Here is a 20,363-nt window from a genome sequence, read left to right as displayed (position 1 = left end):
CCTGGGGGTCTGTACACGGTGACCAGAGCGAGTTTTCTATGCATGTCTGAAAGTGCAATTTTAAGAACGAGCACTTCAAATGATTTAAAGCTGAATCCTAATTTCTGACTAACATTAAGAGAAGGTGGTCTAGTGGTTAAGATGCAGCGCTCCCACCGCTGCGACCCGGGTTCGATTCCCGGTCAGGGAACCATCCCCAGCCACTCTTAGTGCCGGTCCCAAGCCCGGATAAATTGGGGAGGGTTGCGTTAGGAAGGGCATCCAGCGTAAAACATGTGCCAAATCAAACGTGCGGAGGATCCGCTGTGGCGACCCCTAACGGGAGAAGCCGAAAAGAAAGTTTATTAAGAGAAGCACTATAAATGGTTCCTACACCCCCCCCCACAACCAGTCTGACGGGGCTCATGCTTATAAACATATCCTGGCCGTTTAGACCCATATAATCACCTGGTTTAATCCAGGTCTCAGTGAGACAGAGTGCTGAGAGATTATTCTCTGTGATCATCTCATTTACAATCAGTGCTTTGGGTGCAAGTGATCTAATGTTTAAAAGACCGAACTTTAGAACTTTGTTGTGTTTGTTTATCTGGCATTTTTCAGTTTTAACTGCAATAAGATTATTTCTGGATCTTGTGTATGTAATTCTTGGTTTTACTACCCGAGGAATAGATACGGTTTCTATAAACTGGGCTGTGTGTGAACTTGTAACTATTTGGTCTTTAGTATGCGTGTTCTTATAGTTGAAGATTTCTTGATGTCTTACCAGTCAGATGGTGTGAAGGATCCTAGAGATGTTATCTGATAGCACTGCTGCTCCAACTCTGCTGGGGTGCAGGCCATCAGGGCGGAAGAACCTAGGACGCTCCCAGAAACAGTTCCAGTTATTAACAAAGAGAAGTTTATGTTCTCGACACCATGACTGTAACCATTCATTTAGAGCTAAAAGTCTACTAAACTTCTCAGCCCCTCGCTGGTAAGTGGGAAGAGGTCCTGACACTATGATCCTCGTTGTGGGTGATGTGCTGCGTACCGTCTCCACCAGGATCCTGAAGTCCCTCTTTAAGATCTCCGTTTGCCGCAGCCTGGTGTCGTTTGCTCCGGCATGGAGAACAACCGCTCCGAAGTTCTCGTTCAGGATCGCGGGTACCTGCGCAGCGACATCCAGAACATGAGCACCAGGAAAACGGCGAGTGTGCACCTTACCTTTAGCTCGGGTAGCGCGGACATGCCGGACGATGGAATCTCTGAGAATAACAGTGTCGCGTTCCGTCTCGCGGAGGGGGACGAAGCGGTTCTCGGTCGAGATCTCGAAGGCTGGTGGTGGAGGTGGAGACGTCCTCGATCGGGGCTTGGCTTGTCTCTTCCGCCGCGGCCGCATCCAGGGTCCATGTTGCACCGGTGCCGGAGTTGTAGGTGCGCTGGGCCTGGGCATAGAAGCACGCGGAGTTGATGTGCTGGGAGCGTTAGGTTCAACCCGGGAGTTTACCTGGGATGAGTGCGCGTCCGCCCGGGATGTTTCCAGCGCCGCTTTCCGCTCTCGCAGCCGGTCATGCTTTACATGCAGCTTGCGAATCTGTTTCTCCAATGCCTCCATCTCCAACGCCACCGTTTGCAACTCGAACGAGTCCTCACCTGTGCTCGAATGCAGACAAACAACCGGCATAGTGCTTATCGTCACGAACAGATTTATTATACAGAGATGTGAGTGAGAGAAAATAAATATAAACAACACTAGTTATAGTCGAGTTAACTAACTACAGGCACAAGTCAGGAAGACAAAAACAATTAAGGATTATTAAAAGAGGAAAAACGGATGGATAGATAGCAAAGTTTGTTTGAAAGACGCCGAGAGAGATACAATCACGTAACTCGCGGCAAACAAGTCAAACACAGGAAGCTACGTCACAGGAACCCGTCACAGGTAAGTGGGACCTTCCTGGCAGCGCTGTGCAAAACTTCAATACATGACCCTAACCCTAGATAAGAAATCTGTCCCTTGAGCGCCCCCGGAAGAAGAAGGTTATCTTCAACATCAGAAAGTTCCCAGCGAATTTTCCCCTGTCTCACTCCAGACTGAATAAAATGCCGCAATTGGAGAAATTTGAAAAAATCTGTTTTGGGAATTTGGTAATCTATCCTAAGCGTCTCAAAAGATTTAAACACCTTTCCTGTAAATAAATCAGCCAAAGTAGATATACCCTTTTCTGCCCAGGCCAGAAGGCCAATACCGGCTAACGAGTCAGGGAAGTCAGGGTTTAAAGCAATCGGGGATTGCATGGACAAATTCTTGGGGACATTGAGATATCTCCTGACATCATCCCAAGCCAAAAGTGTGTTCAAAAGCAAAAAATTCCCAGCTACTGGGCAGACCTCCTTAGAGTTATTAATAAACGGAAGGGACGTTAGCAGTCTTGGCGCACATGCAAAAGATTCCATACTGACCCACAAGGAGTCTGTATCATCCAAAAACCAGCTAAGCATTTGTTTAATCTGAGCAGCCCAATAAAATAGCCGCACATTGGGCAAAGAGCCACCCCCACACTCCCTCGGCTTCAAAAGAGAAGCAAGTGTAATCCTAGGTTTTTTATTGTTCCATACAAACCTACCAATAGCTGCATTTAGATCCTTAAAAAGGTTCTGGTCCAAATAACAGGGTAAACACTGAAATAAGTAGAGTAAACGGGGGAGCACATTCATTTTGATCGTATTAATTTTTCCAAAGAAAGAAATTGGTAAAGGGGCCCATCTATTCATGTCTTGCTTAAGTCTCGCCATTAGGGGTGAGTAGTTCTTAGAGAATAAATCCTTTAAGTCAGAGGTTATGTGTATGCCCAAATAAAGAAACCCAGAGTCAGTGACGTAAAAGGGACAATGTGACTTAACCGGTTGTGGGGTATTTAAAAATATGGCCTGGGATTTCCCAAATTTTATTTTAAATCCAGTAAACTGACCAAAATGGTTAATTGTCTCCAACAGGCTGGGAATGGATAACTGTGGCTGTTTTAAGTAAAGAAGAACATCATCCGCATATAATGAAAGACGGTGTTCCATCCCACCTGCCATCACCCCCCGGATGCCCCTATGCATGCGAATACTTTCCGCCCAAGGCTCTATATATAAGGCAAACAAGAGTGGCGACAGGGGACAGCCCTGACGGCAACCTCTTTGGATCGAAAGTTTACTTGATAGTAAACCGTTAGTATTAACTACGGCTGATGGGCTAGAGTAAAGAAGCCTCACTAATTTGATAAAGTTAGAGCCCAAACTGAACTTGTCCAACACCTGAAATAAAAACCTCCACTCAACCCTGTTGAACGCTTTCTCTGCATCCAGAGATTTTATAGCAGCCGGGTCACCGTTTACAGTCAGATGCTGTATTATGTTCAACAGACGACGAACATTGTCTGAACCATAACGTGCTTTAATGAAACCAGTCTGGTCTGGTTTAATAACTTTAGGTAGAATCCTCTCCAGGCGACGAGCTAAAGCTTTTGCCACAATTTTGAAGTCTACATTAAGTAAACTGATTGGGCGATACGAGGCACAGTCTAACGGGTTCTTCCCTTTTTTGAGGATCAAGCTAATAGAAGCAGTCCTCCAGGAATCTGGAGTAAGACTGTCCTCCAAAAGGTTATCAACTACCGGCATGAAAATAGGGGACAGCACATGCCAAAATCTTTTGTAAAATTCCGGAGGAAAGCCTGTCCACTGGACAGAATTCGTTATCCTGCCAGTACTGGGATATTTTATCTTCAAGAAACTGGCAGAACGCGTTGTCATTAAGGAGAGAACTATTACATTTCCAGTAAGAAGATTTTGGGGTTGAAAATCCTGTTAAATCTAAATACACTGGGCTATGGTCGGAAAGAACCACTGGACCGATTTCACAGGATCTCACACAATTAACAAATCTGGAAGGCAAGAATAAATAGTCTAACCTGGAATAAGAATTATGGGGAGAGGAATAAAATGTAAAATCCTTGACCCCTGGGTGTAGCTCTCTCCATATGTCCACTAAGCCTGAAGCGTGACACATATTTTGCAGAGTTCTTGAAGAACGGGCAGATGATCTTGTGAAGGATGATCTGTCCAACCTACCGTCCATGACACAATTAAAGTCCCCAGCCATAATCCCCAGGCCATTACACTTGTGATTAAACAATAGGACCATCTTTGATATAAAGTCAGGGCTGTCCTCATTTGGGGCATACACATTTAAAACAGTAAGAGGTTTTCCTAAGATGTGACCAGTAATCAGAACAAATCTGCCTTCAGGATCTTTTTCAACCTGTTCTAAGATGAAAGGAAAATTTTTATGTATCAAAATGGCCACGCCCTGTTTATTTGACGAGAAAGAACTAAAATATACTTTCCCAACCCAGTCCCTTTTAAGCTTTAAATGTTCTGCGTCCGACAAATGCGTCTCCTGTAGGAGTGCAATAGTTATCCTTTCCTGCTTCAAGAATGTCAGAACTTTCTTTCTTTTGACTATGTTACCCATGCCCTTCACGTTCCATGTGACCACCCTAGTCAGATCAGACATACATCAGTGCTGTTTAAAGTATTTAAATGCTGTGGATTGACAGAAGTAAGATTAAGACAACATAACTCTGTAATATAACCGGCTCTCCTAAACATAAACATAAACAAAAACCCCCACCAACCCTCCCCCCTCTGCCCTATCCCCAAACGATAGGGCTCACATATCAACTCGTCACACCCACCATCCACCAACACCTCCATTGACCACCCAGAAACAAGACAGACAGAAGGAACCCCCTAAAAAAACTCCTAGAAATAAACAAATAAAGTCCACCCTAAATTACCTTAACAGGAAAAAATATCAATTGAATACCACCTATAAAGAAAAAAAATAAATAAATAAATAAATAAAAAAATAGTTGTGGACATGTAATTAACTGGCTTTTTAAAACTAAAAAGGAAAAAGATAATTAAATTAATAAGTAAAAAACTTTAGTGCAGACCAGCATAACAGTCCTAAAAATAGAACCGAAGTTTGCCCAAAAAACAAAATTCCACCGAGTGGTCCTGCAACAAACTGAAAAAGCCATATAAATGTGTTCAAGTTCAGTAAGGAGAAACATGAAATGCCATCAAAGTGACTGAAGGAATGGGAAAAAACGGGAATAACCCTATTGTCTACAGAAAAGCAAAAGATCACCCGGCTGTGTCCAGAAAGTTAGCAGCTGCCTCCACAGTGTCAAACAAAATGATCTTTCCATTGTGTAAACAGCGGAGTCTAGCTGGATAAGCAAAGCCACGGTATAACCCTCGATCCACCATTCTCTTACACACGCCTCCAAACGCCCGCCGTTTTTGCACAATCTCCGCCGATAAATCTGGGAAAAAGCGTATCGTGGCACCACTATGGTTTACCGGTGTCTTTCTGGCAGCTCTCAAAACCGCCTCTCTTACTGGGAAGCGGAGGAACCGGACAATAACACTCCTTGGCGGCGCGTTTGGTGTTAATTGAGATGGAAGGGGGGCTCTGTGCGCTCTCTCAATCTCGATAGCAGGGAAACCTGTGGGAAGCTGAAGCTAAACCGGAAACATAGACTGCAAAAAAGTAGTCAGAGATTCAATGCCTTCTGCTTTCTCAGGGAGCCCAACAATCCTCATGTTTTTACGGCGACCCCGGTTTTCCAGATCATCCACTTTAGCTTGCGTTGCTCCACGGTAGCACGCAAGTTAGCCATCTGATTGCTATGGGCACTCCCCGTGTCTTCCACTGCAGAGATCCGTTGCTCGGCTGTAGTTATACGCGACTCGGTGTCAGTGACTCGTACCGTGAGAGCAGTGAACGCATTCTCGAGGACCGCAACAGAGGAGGCAATTTTTCCTAACTGTCCCTCAATACCGTCTAGCCGCGTGCCCACAGCCCCTAATTTCACTCAAAATAAGTGAAGTGTCCGATTGCGGGCTAGCGCTAGCCTCTTCCCCTTCTCCATCACGTGCGGCGGTGTTTTTCTTTTTCTCTTTACTTTTCTGTGACCTTGTAGATGAAAAAATAGGAAAATCCTTATCCCCACCACTTTCCATGTCCTTCCACGCTATCGAGATAGTACAAATTATGTAGAAAATAGGGCGGAATAAAAAAAAAATAAGGAGTTCTAAAGCAGAGCAAAACTCTCAAGCTGCCCTCTTGATCAGGGTCACGTGACCACTGACTACGTTCATTTTAATTCATTTATTTTTTTATGAAAAATAATTTAACTGAAAAGTTAAACTTACTTTTTTTTAAAAGTAACTCAGATATTAATGTGTACATTTATAAAGTAACGCTCTACTCGTTACTCCAGAAAAGTCATATTATTACGTAACGCGCGTTGCTTGTAAAGCGTTACCCCCAACACTGGTAGTGAGATTAGCATTAACTGTCACTTGTCTAAACTACACGTGTGGTATAAGTGAATCTTTCACACTCAGCTCAACAGGAGAGGGAGAGACTTTGCACAGATGAGTCTGCTTGTTAAGAAAGAAAGAACCGTATTGAAAATGGAACGATTCTGAAATAACACAGTATTAAAAGTTCACCAGCTGTAAAGCCAGAGTATGATAGCCATAATGATTTACATGATAAAAATAAGGGAAGGGGGGAAATTGTCACGGTTGCGGAGTGACTGAAGTAAAACCCGGAGTTTGTAAGAAAGCAGGTTTTATTGAAGTGGCGATACAACGGAAAATAAACTGAAAAGCTGAATGAAAAGCAAAGAGTTGTGTGTTGAGGAAGACCTGAGCGGTCTCTGGAGTGATGGAGATCGCGGCAGTATCCACTGGGACGTAGAACGCTGGGTCAATAGTGTTCTCCTTAGTGAAATAGTAGAACTGATGGTGAATGAGAGAAGGCGAGGGGTTTATGTAGGGCTGCGCTTAATCAGCCACTTCCATATTAAAATTATATTGGTTGTATAATTGTAACAATGAAAAAAAAAATAATAATGTATTATTACTACTAATAATAATGTATTATTACTAATAATAACTGTCCAGCTGCAAGTGTGCCTTCAGCCTGCACCTGTCTGAAGTCCATCTGCATCAGTCATTACAGGTTATAACATCATTTACTACATTTACATTTATAATTGAAATGTTTCTTTTTATTTGATTTTTAAAACAACTAATGTGCACGAGATTTTAGTATGGGGCCAGGAGGAAGAATTATTCCTCAGGATCATGGAAGTGTAAGGCATGTAGTGTAGCCGTATCTAGTAGATATGAGCTACTAAAACATATTAGATTAGAGCACCGTCACAGGCGACGCTACCCTTCCCTTCGCACAAATTCTCTGTGTTCCTTTAAGACATGGAATACTTTACACATTCATTTGAGTAGAGTCCATCCTAAAAAACCTCTCAGGAGTTACTGGAACTGTCTACATTGAGTTGCCATTTGTGTGCTTGTTGTGATCATACAGAGAGATTATTTTATTTACGTTGGCATTCATCTAAAGAATAATGAAACCGTTACATGTATGTTTAGGGGTTGCTTTTTTCAACAAATTCCAGCGTGGTACCGTGACAGGATGCCACCTGTGCAATAAGTTCAGTCGTGAAATTTCCTCACTGCTAAATATTCCACAGTAAACTGTTCGAGGTGTTAGAACAAAGAGGAAGCGAATGCATTGTTAAAAAAAAAAGTTTTTTTTACAGTCTGTATTTTTTTATAGAAATGTAGCTTTTTTTTAATTTACAACAAAATGCCTGTTGTTTTACATCTATTTTCTGTATTTTAACGTTCCCTCATTAAATTGATCAAAAATGTATTGTATTTTGATATTATAGAAATGAGCTGTGTTTTCACAGAGTAATTAGTATTTTTACATAGAATGATATCTAATATTTAAAGATTATTCTTGTAATCATTAAATCAGTGTTTTTATTACCATTGAAGACAGTTAATCATATGAAGGTTAAAGCGAAGTTATTAATGTCAAATAATAACATGATATGTCTGTTTTTCCCCCTAAATATTATTATAAATTATAATGTGCTATTTGCTCATGTCCCAGTAAACAAAAAGTTAATAATTTAGGTTTTTGTGGTTTATATTTTTTCAGTAACAATTCCTACAATATCCAAAAATCTAATCAAATATAATACAATATAATGTTTACAAAATTACACAGAACTCAAATCTGAAATACTACAAACTTGTAAGGTTTTTTAATAAAAAAACCTCACGTTAAACTTTTTAAACAGTAAATAATTTTTAACTGTTTAAAAAGGTTAACATGTGAGGTTTTTTAAAAGCAACAAAATAAGAGCAACAAAATAAAATAAAAAACAACCTGCAACCTGCACATCAATAGTCATCAGTAGTGCTAACCAACAAAACACTTTTTGGATTCGGGTTCTCCTAGTCACCAACGCTGCTCAGATCATCTCCTAGTAGGTTCGCAACCCGCCATAAAAAAAAAAAAATAAGAAGATTTAGGTTAGGCTCCGCACGTCCTGGTATTCTCCCAGGGCCCTTCACTAATATCCAGCTGAACTGATTTGTCCTAAAAATAAAACACTTGCATGGGTGAGGGGGGGGGGGGGGACTCAATTCTAATTCCTTCAGAAGCATTAGGCTTTGAGCATTTTGTTACCTGTTTAAATACAAAACAGAGGCAGTGCATTTTTCAAATTTTTTTAATCACAAAAGTAGCACATTTTTGAGTATAAAAGTACAGACCATTCTCAATTCAGTTTTAGAACTCATACTGGATATTCTATACCACACATTAACAATAACTTAAGGATCAGAGAAATTGGATCAGATGAATTTTGCTGATCAGGGTTCAAGCTGTGTTTCAATAAACGATTCCAACATTGGATTAATTAACGGTTCTGAATGTCCTCCGTGTGCACTTTGGGCAGTGGCTTGTCTCCCTCATCCACAATGTTGACAATGCCTCTGAAGGAAAGTGAGAGTGTTCTTCAGGTGTGGTGTATATGTGATGTTAAAAAGTAAAATACATACAGAAGGCAGTCATGAAGGCCTCGTCTAGGCTGGTGCACTGGCATACAACAATGCCATCCACCTTCACCATGCTGTGCCCTCTTCCAACAATTGCCATCTTCCAATCATTCTCCATCAGTTGAATGGTTGGAAAGGGGGTAGAAGGGTCCTCCTACATAAGAGAAAACAAAAAGAAACATTTTCATGTAAATAAAATGAGTCAGTCATTTTAGCCTTTTATTATATATATAAAAAAAATTCCCTGTATATATTGTAGATGGTTTTACAGGTAGATTTACTCTAGAATTTTCATACTAAAGCTGGACTAAACGTCTTAAATAAAAAAAAAATTAAAATGAAAAATGTATGGCAAAAATGAAGCACATCTACCGGAGACAGAAAAGTCCCAAATTCAAGCCATCTTTTTCTGCTCATGTACTAACATGAGGTCCACCAGCCAGCATTGCAGGATAAATCAGAAGCCTACCTCTTTCATAGTAATCGATCTTTTCTCTGAAGATGGATGGCAAAAAGATAAGCACAGCCTTAAGTCAATTCCTGCAATGTGGAAAAATATCCTACTTTCTCAATCACATATTTTGCAATGTGGTAAAGCAAATGACATATATGGTGAGTTATTGTGAGACCCTGTATCATTCAGATGTTTTCAATATTTACTCCATCAGGAGTTCTTAAGTATGGGTACTTTTTGACTACATCCTCCACAGACATTCCTTCCATGATTTCTCGACGTCTCCAGGAGAATGTTCGTGCCATGCGGTCTTTGACAGTCGAGATGTCTGGATGTTTCTTCTGATACTCACTTTGTAGAACGTTCACATGGGCCTCAACAGACGTTGAATCCTCCCCAACACTAGTTTCCTTTGTCAGAACAACAAACAGAGAATGCTTAAACTGTGACAGATAATGGCAGAGACAGATATGTGAAAAGTGAATCCGGGCCCTAATGTTCAGTCAGTGAAAGAGTTAGGTGTATGCAAAAAATATTTTAATGTCTGTAATATCTGCCTTACATTGTCCTGCACTAAGTGAAATGTAAAAGTGATTAAAAGTAAATATAAAAATAAAAGAAATATGGAAAATAAGATATGCATATGGCAGTAGGGTTACATATGCTACACTAGCTGGCTTTCAAGTCAAGAGTCAAGTCAAGAGGCTTTTATTGTCATTTATACTATACACAGTGGTACACAGTACACAGTAAAAACGAGACAACGTTTCTCCAGAACCCTGGTGCTACACTAAACAACAACAAACAAAACAAAATAGAGCTACAACACAAGTTACATAAAGTGCATCGAGTGCAACCTAGTGCAAACAGTGCAGACAGACAGTGCAGACAGACGACACAAGACAAGACACAAAACCCAATATAGCACCGACCAGTAAACCTACTGTATACTTGATTATACAGTACTGTACAAGAAGACTGTAAAAACTATACAAACTAAAAACTATACCCCAGAAGTGACTATAAACAGAACAATGTAGTGCAAAAAATACAGCAGCAGTCGAAGGTGCAAAAAACAGCATGTAAACAGTATAATACAGTGATAATGATAAATGTGCAAAAAACAGCAGTTATGATTGTGGTACAGTTGAGAATAATAAATAATAAATAAATGAATGGTGGTGGAATGGATTGATGAGTGACGAGTGTGTGTTAAGTCCAGGAAACATTTGACAGTTTGTTACACACAATTGAGTGTGTGTGTGTGTGTGTGTGTGTGTGTGGGTGTGTGTGTGTGTGTGTGAGAGTTCCGTTCATTTCTGTGTATTGAGAAGCCTGATGGCTTGTGGAAAGAAACTGTTGCACAGTCTTGTTGTTGCGGCCCGAATGCTTCGAAACCGTTTTCCTGATGGTAGGAGTGTAAAAAGTGTGTGTGATGGGTGTGTGTGATCGTCCACAATGCTGTGTGCTTTGCGGATGCAGCATGTGGTGTAAATGTCCATGAAAGAGGGGAGAGAGACTCCGATGATCTTCTCAGCTGTCCTCACTATCCTCTGTAGGGTCTTGCGATCCGAGACGGTGCAGTTCCCAAACCAGGCAGTGATGCAGCTGCTCAAGATGCTCTCAATGGTCCCTCTGTAGAACATGGACAGGATGGGGGAAGGGAGGTGGGTTTTCCTCAGCCTTCTTAGAAAGTAGAGACGCTGCTGGGCTTTCTTGGTGATGGAGCAGGTGTTAAGTGACCAGGTGAGCTTGTCCGCCAGATGAACACCAAGGAATTTGGTGCTCTTGACGATCTCCACTGAGGATCTATCAATAATCAGTGGAGATTGGTCGCTCTGTGCTCTCCTGAAGTCAACAACCATCTCTTTCGTTTTGTCCACGTTCAGAGACAGGTTGTTTGCTCCACACCAGGCAGTTAGCCGTTGCACCTCTTCTCTATATGCTGACTCGTCGTTCTTGCTGATTAGACCCACCACGGTCGTGTCATCAGCGAACTTGATGATGTGGTTCGAGCTGTGCATTGCTACACAGTCGTGAGTCAGCAGAGTGAACAGCAGTGGGCTGAGCACACAGCCCTGGGGGGCACCAGTGCTCAGTGTGGTGGTGCTGGAGATGCTGTTCCCGATCCTGACTGACTGAGGTCTCTCAGTCAGGAAGTCCAGGATCCAGTTACAGAGGGAGGTGTTCAGGCCCAGAAGGTTCAACTTCTCGATTCAGGTGCTGAGGAATGATTGTGTTGAATGCTGAGCTGAAGTCAATGAACAGCATTCGTACATACGAGTCCTTGTTATCCAGGTGGGTGAGGGCCAGATGGAGGGTTGTGGAGATAGCATCGTCCGTTGAACGGTTTGGACTATACTGTCGAGAAATAATTTTAATCAACCTTATCTAGCGTGTGTTATAATCAAACTAACATTAATCCAATAAAAAGTAACCTAAATCAAATATAGAACTTATTAGATACAATAGAAGTAGTTTTGATAACACCTATTTAACCATATGTTAATCAAGTTTTTATTTACACCAAGTATAAAATAGTAATAATAAGATATTTACATGTGTGAGCAGGATAGATTCTCTGACTGAATGCTATAAGTGTGTGGAATAGATAAAGAAGGACAGAAAACGACCTTGAGGGAGTTTTAAGCATTTTTATTGGGATAGCAAGGCGGGTGGGCTGCTGCAGCTGCAGCTGCAGGAGACATGAAGGAGTAGCTTGGCCCAAGGCCAGGTGAAGGCACAGGAGCACGTTGGTTTGGCGCAGGAGATGTTGGGGAATAATCAGTGGGAGACCAGTGTGAAGAATAGGGAGAAAACGGTGGGGGACAGGAGCCTTCACTGCAGTTGTCATCATAAGCTCAATAGCGGGTAGCAGAGAGATCAGGAGAGGTCTGTGTGCCCATGTCGCGCGTAGCAGTGCTCTGCACTATGCGAGGAGGCAGATAGGGATTCGCTGGAACAGTTAGGCCAGAGAGTTGTTCAAGGAAAAGAGCAAGCTCAGCAGCAAGTGAGGAGAGCTGGAACTGGCGGTATTGTCTGCGAAGAAGACCCATTGGAGATATTCCAGAACGTTTGCGTGGCGGAGCTGAGCAAAAGAGACCAACAGAGATAAGATGTTAGACAGGGTAACATCACGGTGACTGCTAGGTGTAGGCAAAGGATAACACACATTCAAGAGAAAATTCTATATACTATGAAACAATCAGTTTAGAATGCACAATTAAAATATAACCTGGGCACTTGCAGCTATCAAATAAAATAATATAATCAAGCACATGTATACAGACAATCTAATACACTGAGATAACTCGATTCAATAAATGTAGAATAGCAAACGGCATTATAAAAAGAGTAAAGCATAACACTTACCCATTGCAGGTGCAGGAAGACAAAATAGGCCGCAAAAATGGTGTTCACACTTGGAGGACTGAAAAACAGCGTATGGTTGGATCCAGAAAAATAAGGGCTTTATACTCACTTATTTTTTTTTATATAAAATCAAGGAAAAGGCCGAATATAAGGGGAATTGGGAAAAACAGGAACTCCAAATATGGTGTTGTTTGGAGGAAAGAGCACCAAGGTCAAAGATAAGGGGAATTGAAAAAAAGAGGGCAAGATCGGAAAATAAGGGGAATTACTCAAGGTGAAGAAATTAGAAAAAATAGAAAGATACGGTGGCTACAGAGTATAAATACAAGCGTGAAACAGACAGTACTTGTACTTCCTCACTTTGGCGTGCTCTATCATTTTTGATGTGCTGTTCATTTTTTATGTGAGGTACCCATCTTCTATTGAGCTCATTGGAACGTGTATGGAATAAAGAAGTTTGCTTTTACTTATCTGAGACTGAGGATCCTTCATTGGCAGTTTGTATCTATTATATTTAAGTTTTTCTAGAGTTGGCTGAGCATTATTGGGAATCTTCTAAACGAAAGAATCCACCCTCGATGTGTCACCTCAGAGACGGGCTCTGAGATCCGACATATTTAATGGCGCCCAACGTGGGGCCCTGAAGGTCAGCGTAAAGGTCGAAAACCTGAACAGGGGACCGAACATTCTGTGGGCTGCAGCCGCTGACAACAAGATTCAGAGAAAAAAGGTAAGCAGACACCTGTTATACTCAAAGTCTGTGATTAGTAACTGTACGCCCATAGGGTTGTCGGCCCCGGGGAGGGTATAGACTGCTGGCCTAGGGTCCAAGAACTATTGGGTGGAAAAATTAGTGTTGGATGAGAAAAAGCAAATGTGAAATAAAGTTGAAAAGGTGGAGAGTCACTGCGTATAAGAGGCGCAGGGTGGGACCCACATGAAATAAAGTTGTGAGGTGGAGAGTCACTGCGTATAAGAGGCGCAGGGTGGGACCCACATGAAATAAAGTTGAAAAGGTGGAGAGTCACTGCGTATAAGAGGCGCAGGGTGGGACCCACATGAAATAAAGATGAAAAGGTGGAGAGTCACTGCGTATAAGAGGCGCAGGGTGGGACCCACATGAAATAAAGTTGAAAAGGTGGAGAGTCACTGCGTATAAGAGGCGCAGGGTGGGACCCACATAAAATAAAGTTGAAAAGGTGGAGAGTCACTGCGTATAAGAGGCGCAGGGTGGGACCCACATAAAATAAAGTTGAAAAGGTGGAGAGTCACTGCGTATAAGAGGCGCAGGGTGGGACCCACATGAAATAAAGTTGTGAGGTGGAGAGTCACTGCGTATAAGAGGCGCAGGGTGGGACCCACATGAAATAAAGATGAAAAGGTGGAGAGTCACTGCGTATAAGAGGCGCAGGGTGGGACCCACATGAAATAAAGTTGTGAGGTGGAGAGTCACTGCGTATAAGAGGCGCAGGGTGGGACCCACATGAAATAAAGTTGTGAGGTGGAGAGTCACTGCGTATAAGAGGCGCAGGGTGGGACCCACATGAAATAAAGATGAAAAGGTGGAGAGTCACTGCGTATAAGAGACGCAGGGTGGGACCCACATAAAATAAAGTTTAAAAGGTGGAGAGTCACTGCGTATAAGAGGCGCAGGGTGGGACCCACATGAAATAAAGATGAAAAGGTGGAGAGTCACTGCGTATAAGAGACGCAGGGTGGGACCCACATGAAATAAAGTTGAAAAGGTGGAGAGTCACTGCGTATAAGAGGCGCAGGGTGGGACCCACATGAAATAAAGATGAAAAGGTGGAGAGTCACTGCGTATAAGAGGCGCAGGGTGGGACCCACATGAAATAAAGTTGTGAGGTGGAGAGTCACTGCGTATAAGAGGCGCAGGGTGGGACCCACATGAAATAAAGATGAAAAGGTGGAGAGTCACTGCGTATAAGAGGCGCAGGGTGGGACCCACATGAAATAAAGTTGAAAAGGTGGAGAGTCACTGCGTATAAGAGGCGCAGGGTGGGACCCACATGAAATAAAGTTGAAAAGGTGGAGAGTCACTGCGTATAAGAGGCGCAGGGTGGGACCCACATGAAATAAAGATGAAAAGGTGGAGAGTCACTGCGTATAAGAGGCGCAGGGTGGGACCCACATGAAATAAAGATGAAAAGGTGGAGAGTCACTGCGTATAAGAGGCGCAGGGTGGGACCCACGTAGAACTACGGCTAATTATTTGTACCTTAGTCTGTCAGACTTTCCATATGGTCTAATAGGTTGCAGACTATGCAGGCCGAAATCGCGTAGACCCAAAGGTGAAGCCTTGGTGATTCGGGTTCAAGTCCCGGTGTGAGAAGATAACACTTCTCATATGGTCTAAAAACAGGAAAAGATACCATAGGTCTTTACTACGGGATCCAGATTCGCAAACTGGTGTGGAAAGGGTACATTTAAAAGGTTGTGAGTTGTTAGTATAAGAGTAAAAAGGCTCGGAGAGTCACCGTAATGAGTACGGGGTGGGACCCGAGGATATGAAGTGATGGCCATGGGTACATGTACGTTGTGTTAACTGCAGTGTGTAAATATTTTGCTGTCATATTATTTGTAAAGAGTGTGTTTGTGAAAGCCGGATTGAAGAGTGTATTTCTATGAATGCTTGTGTGCTGTCTGTAGATGAAATTGTGATTATACTTGTATTATTGTCATATCTGTATTATTAATAAAATAGTATGGTATACACACACACGCAGCGCGATTGAATAAAGAATAAATAAATAAATAAACAAGTAAATAAAATAAAGGGAATATAGCAAAATAAATGCGTGAACTTGATGGACATAGAGATAGAAACGAACGGACTTAGAACCCATTTTTGGGACGAAAGGACATACAAAGATAGAAACGGTATAGAGAGGAGACAGACAGAGAAGCAGATACAAGACAATTGTGGGCTATTACACGTTTACATGGTATAGAGGTATTACACCAGATATTTCCAGAGGAAAACTGGTATGAAAAAATAAGAAGCATCTGAAAACCCCAACTGTTAAGCCCAGTATTGCGCACCCTAGTGATAGCCCCTACACCTAGTAAAGCAGTGATACACCTGTTTGATTTCATAGCAGACCCAAACAGTGAAGACGAAGAACCATTGATAGAATTAAATGCAGAAGTACCTGAACAATCTAATTATTGCTCGGGACTGACAGCAACTGTTGTAGTAGAGCCTAAAGAGGTAGTGTGGGAAAGAGGTGCAGCCACCTCAATTCTAGTTGATAAAATCAACTCGTTAAGTGGACAAAGCCGAAAAAATCCAACACGACCTTGTAAAACAGTAAGACGGATAAACGTCTATCTAAAGTGGTCTGCTCAAAATAGAAACCCAGGCCACCGTAGAGAAGCACACAGAGCGAGACAAGGGTGCATCAAGAGTAAGGAGGAATCCCCAATCACACCTGTGGATGTGATAATAAAGGGGCTGAAAAGGTGATCAAAAAATACATGAAAAAATGGAAAGACATGACAACTGGGGATTTGCAATGGCCAGAAGAGGGAACATTTAATAAAGAAAAGTGTGATGTAATGAAGACCAGAATAAGAAATTGGGGAGAAATAAAAAAAGAAAAGAAGGAAAAGACAAAACGGAAATTAGACATTGTTGAGTGGTTCGAGCATGAGGGGGAAATGCTAAAAGTACACAAAGAAAAGACAGAGAAAGGAACAGGAAGTAAAGAAGGAAAAGGGTCAGAAAAGGCCTCAGCCCCACCATTGGAGGAGTTTGAGGAACAGAAAAAAACACCTCCATATGCTGAAGCAAAGAAGCATGAGGTGATTAGCTTCTACCCAGTACTAAAGAAAGAGTATCATGACATACAACTAGACATAACAGGAGGACGGATTAAAGGGAGGATGGAACTCCCAGCTCCAGACAACAAGATAAACAAGGAAAGAGCAAGACAAACAAATAGAGTGTTATTTCAGACTCCTGGTGAAGAGGAGGGGAATGATGAAGAAAGCGGCAACGAAGGGAGATATGACTATGAACACGATTATGATCTAGACATCCCACCTGAAGAATTGGAGAGAGAGCGAGAGGAATTGGAACCGCCTGAGTATGACCAGAATCAAAGACACTGCCAGAAAAAGCAACCACTAAGACATACAAGGGGTGAAAGCACCCCAAAAGTACAAGAAAGACTAAGCAAAGCCACCTCTCTTTTAGACCTCAGAAACAAAAAAGAAAGCAAAGAAGATTCAAACTCAGGAGAAGAATGCAAGGAAGAAGAAGAGTTTATTATTCGGAACCCAGAAAGAGGGGAAAAAGTGCATGTTCACGGAATATTGGAAATGACGCCAAGAATGCCACAGAAAAGTGATCCATTGCACACAGAGGTAAAAACTCTGCAGGAAGAAATGACATTTCATGAAAAAGAAAATGCAGCAAACAGACAAGAACTGGCAGACACCCAAAAGAGGATGGAAAAAATGGAAGAAATCCTAAAAGACACTCAAAGGGAAATGGGCCAGACAAAGGAGATTATAACGAAAGTGACAGGTGAAAATCATCAATTAAAGGTGAAGCTATACCAATACGAAAATGCCCAACTCGAGGCAGAAATACAGAGAGCAGAACAGAATGGACCAGTGCCAACAATATATTGATGAGCTACAACTTCAACTGTCAATAAATCAGCCAAAAACCAACGTCAAGGCCGGAAGAAAGAAAAGTCAGAAGAAAACAAGAGAAACAACAACGAACTTTCCACATGAACGTAGAATGACAAGGTCACAAGTACAAAGAAAGAATCATGATGATGAAGAGGAAAGCATGGAAGAAGAAGAAAGGATAAGTCCTAAATACCGAAAATCTTTGCAGATGCCAGTCATTATAAAAGGCACAGACTCAGTATACACACCATGGTCATTTATGGATCTTACGGGTCTAATAAGCAGACTGCCTAACATATGTGAAGGAGCACAAAGATGGATAACACGCTTTGAAGAACAGACTATGGGACAAATGCTGGCTATGGGAGATATCAAGGCAATTTTGACACAATCATTGGGAAAAGCTAAAATGATAAAAATATTGGATCAGGCACACCTAGGAGAAGTGGGGAAGGATCAAAAGTATGATCGCTGGACATTTGGAGTGAAAAGAAATGACGTATGGAATGCACTTTGCTCCGCATACCCAACTCAATCTGATTTAACCAAGGTAGAAAACCTGAAAATGGACGAAAAAGAGGGAGCTGTTGCCTTCATTCTTAAATTACAGAAAGCATGGGCCGAAGAGATGGGGTCAGCATGGGATGAGACAACGGCTAACATCACATTGTTCAAGATAATGTTGAAGAGGGCACTTCCAAGTGAAGTACAAGAGAAACTTGAATCAGTTGTGGGACTTAACGCCTTGCCCTGGGCAGCTTTCCAGGCAAATGTCACACATGCTGTGGAAATGTATAGGAAAAAGAAAAAAGCAAATAAACAAGCAGCAGAAGATTTAATAACATTGCTGCACAAAGCACAGCTTGGAGAGATAACACGGAGCAAACAAGAAAATCAAGAAAAACGCAAAGAAGAGAAAAGTTCACCTAAACAAGCAGCAGTCATGATGGTACCAACGAATACACAGCAGGATTCAGCTGGTCAAAACATACCAGATCAGGAAAATCAGCAACTAATGCCCGTGGGACAACCAATGATGGCCTATCCAACATATCAACAATATCTACCACAAAACAGAGGGTGGGGGCAAGGAAGAGGCAGAGGAAGAGGAGGAATGTTTCAACCAAGACCAAGAAATTATCAACCACCGAGAGGAGGAAGATGCTGGAACTGCCAAGATCCCAACCACATGATGAGAGACTGCCCATATCCAATAAGACAACAGCAAGGTAACCAACAACAAAATCACAGTTGGCAAGACCCCAGAAATTGGGCAGGACCATGGATGGGCCAGAATCAGCAGAATCAACAGACTCAAGCAAACCTTAGAGGCGGCCCTCCGGGTCCACCTCAAGGTAACATGTGAAGATGCCCAGAGAAGCCAGAGGGGGAGCTGGTACAGTGCCCCACCTCACTGTACCCTGCACAAGAACCAACCATAATGGTGGATGTGAGTAACCAGCTCCAAGCATCGTTTTTGATTGACACAGGAGCAACATTCACAAGCATTGGAAAAGAAGGCTCTAAGCTCCCCCTCTCACGCAAAGCAGTAAAGACAGCAGGCTTCTCGGGTAAAACTCAAACTTTGCATTTTACAGAGCCACAAGACATAACAGTAGAAGGAATCACAATACAAGCACCGTTGTTGTATTCCCCTGATACCCCAGCAAATCTATTAGGCAGAGATGTATTATGCAAGCTGGGAGCAAAAATCTTCTGTGGACCTACAGGAGTGTGGGTCGAACTTCCCGAATGCCTAGCTCAACAGTATGTGATGGTGAAAAGAAAAATAGAACAACAGACACTGGATAAAGTCTATTGGCTGGAACTCGATGTGACATCCTCAGAAATTCACAAGCTGTATGACCACTGGAAAACATGGTTCACGAACATGCGTCCAGAGTGTGTGGAAACCAGGAAACCATGGCATTGCACAATGAGGTATGATGAGGGGGGACAAGATGAAGAGTGGGGAGAACATGTAGAAGGAAACCAGTACAGTCTCAAAGCAGAAAACGTGATCATTGGTCCCCAAGGAATAGCTGCAACAGTACAGCTACCAGACCACATTGCACAGTGGTATTCAGTCGAGAACTCTGTTCCACATGTCTCCCTTATGATCGGGCAAAATTTTAAATCAAAAGACTTAGGGCCAATGGTCAGAGAAGCAAGTCAGATAACTAAATGGATACCAATAGGAGAAAATATGAGCGTGTCATTGGACAGAAAATATCTCAAAATAAAACTAACAGCTGAAGACAGTGTGGTAGCTCACACCGTTTTGATTAACAGACAGGTGCAGGTGAGAACGCAAGTAGGACAGATAGGACAATGGCAGCAGAAGGTAGAACAGACTGAACTAGAAAAAGAACAGGTACTGAAACAGATTCTGGAAAAGTTATGGACTAAACATCAGACAGATGTAGGGTTAGTTAAGTCATCAGGGTTGGCGAAAATTCAATTAAAACCCAGTGTGCAGTTACCTTACCAGAAACAGTACCCATTGTCGCAACAAGCGATAGAGGGGATAAGACCAACCATCGAGGGACTAGTTGAAGCAGGAGTGTTAATTCCAACAAACAGCCCTTGCAACACACCCATTTTTCCTGTCAGAAAACCTAATTCAGACAGATGGAGATTGGTCCATGATTTAAGACCAGTAAATCGTGTGGTGGTAGCAGAAAATCCCGTAGTACCTGATCCACACACTTTGTTAACAAACATCACTGAAGGGACTAAATGGTACACTGTGATTGATTTAAGCTCAGCATTTTTTAGTGTACCTCTGCATCCTGAGTCTCAGTTCCTGTTTGCATTCACATATGGGGGAAAACAATACACCTACACGCGTCTGCCACAAGGGTATTGTGAAAGTCCGTCAATTTTTAAC

At 42.2% G+C, this 20,363-nt stretch overlaps 1 protein-coding gene across 1 annotated transcript; it reads right to left on the bottom strand.

The window, feature by feature from the left end:
- Positions 1 to 688: 688 nt before the first annotated feature.
- LOC310728773 (uncharacterized protein) lies at positions 689 to 20,107 on the bottom strand. The gene is made up of 2 exons (XM_083546574.1): positions 20,103 to 20,107; positions 689 to 1,627 (listed from the first exon to the last, which is right to left on the bottom strand). The coding sequence occupies exon 2, from the start codon at positions 1,592 to 1,594 to the stop codon at positions 767 to 769; it is 828 nt and encodes a 275-aa protein (XP_083402700.1). The 5' UTR covers positions 1,595 to 1,627; positions 20,103 to 20,107; the 3' UTR covers positions 689 to 766.
- Positions 20,108 to 20,363: the final 256 nt, after the last annotated feature.

Source organism: Silurus aristotelis (genome assembly GCF_946808225.1).
Source record: "Silurus aristotelis genome assembly, chromosome: 7".
Classification (NCBI taxonomy): Eukaryota; Metazoa; Chordata; class Actinopteri; order Siluriformes; family Siluridae; genus Silurus; species Silurus aristotelis.
This window is presented reverse-complemented; position numbering and strand designations above follow the sequence as displayed.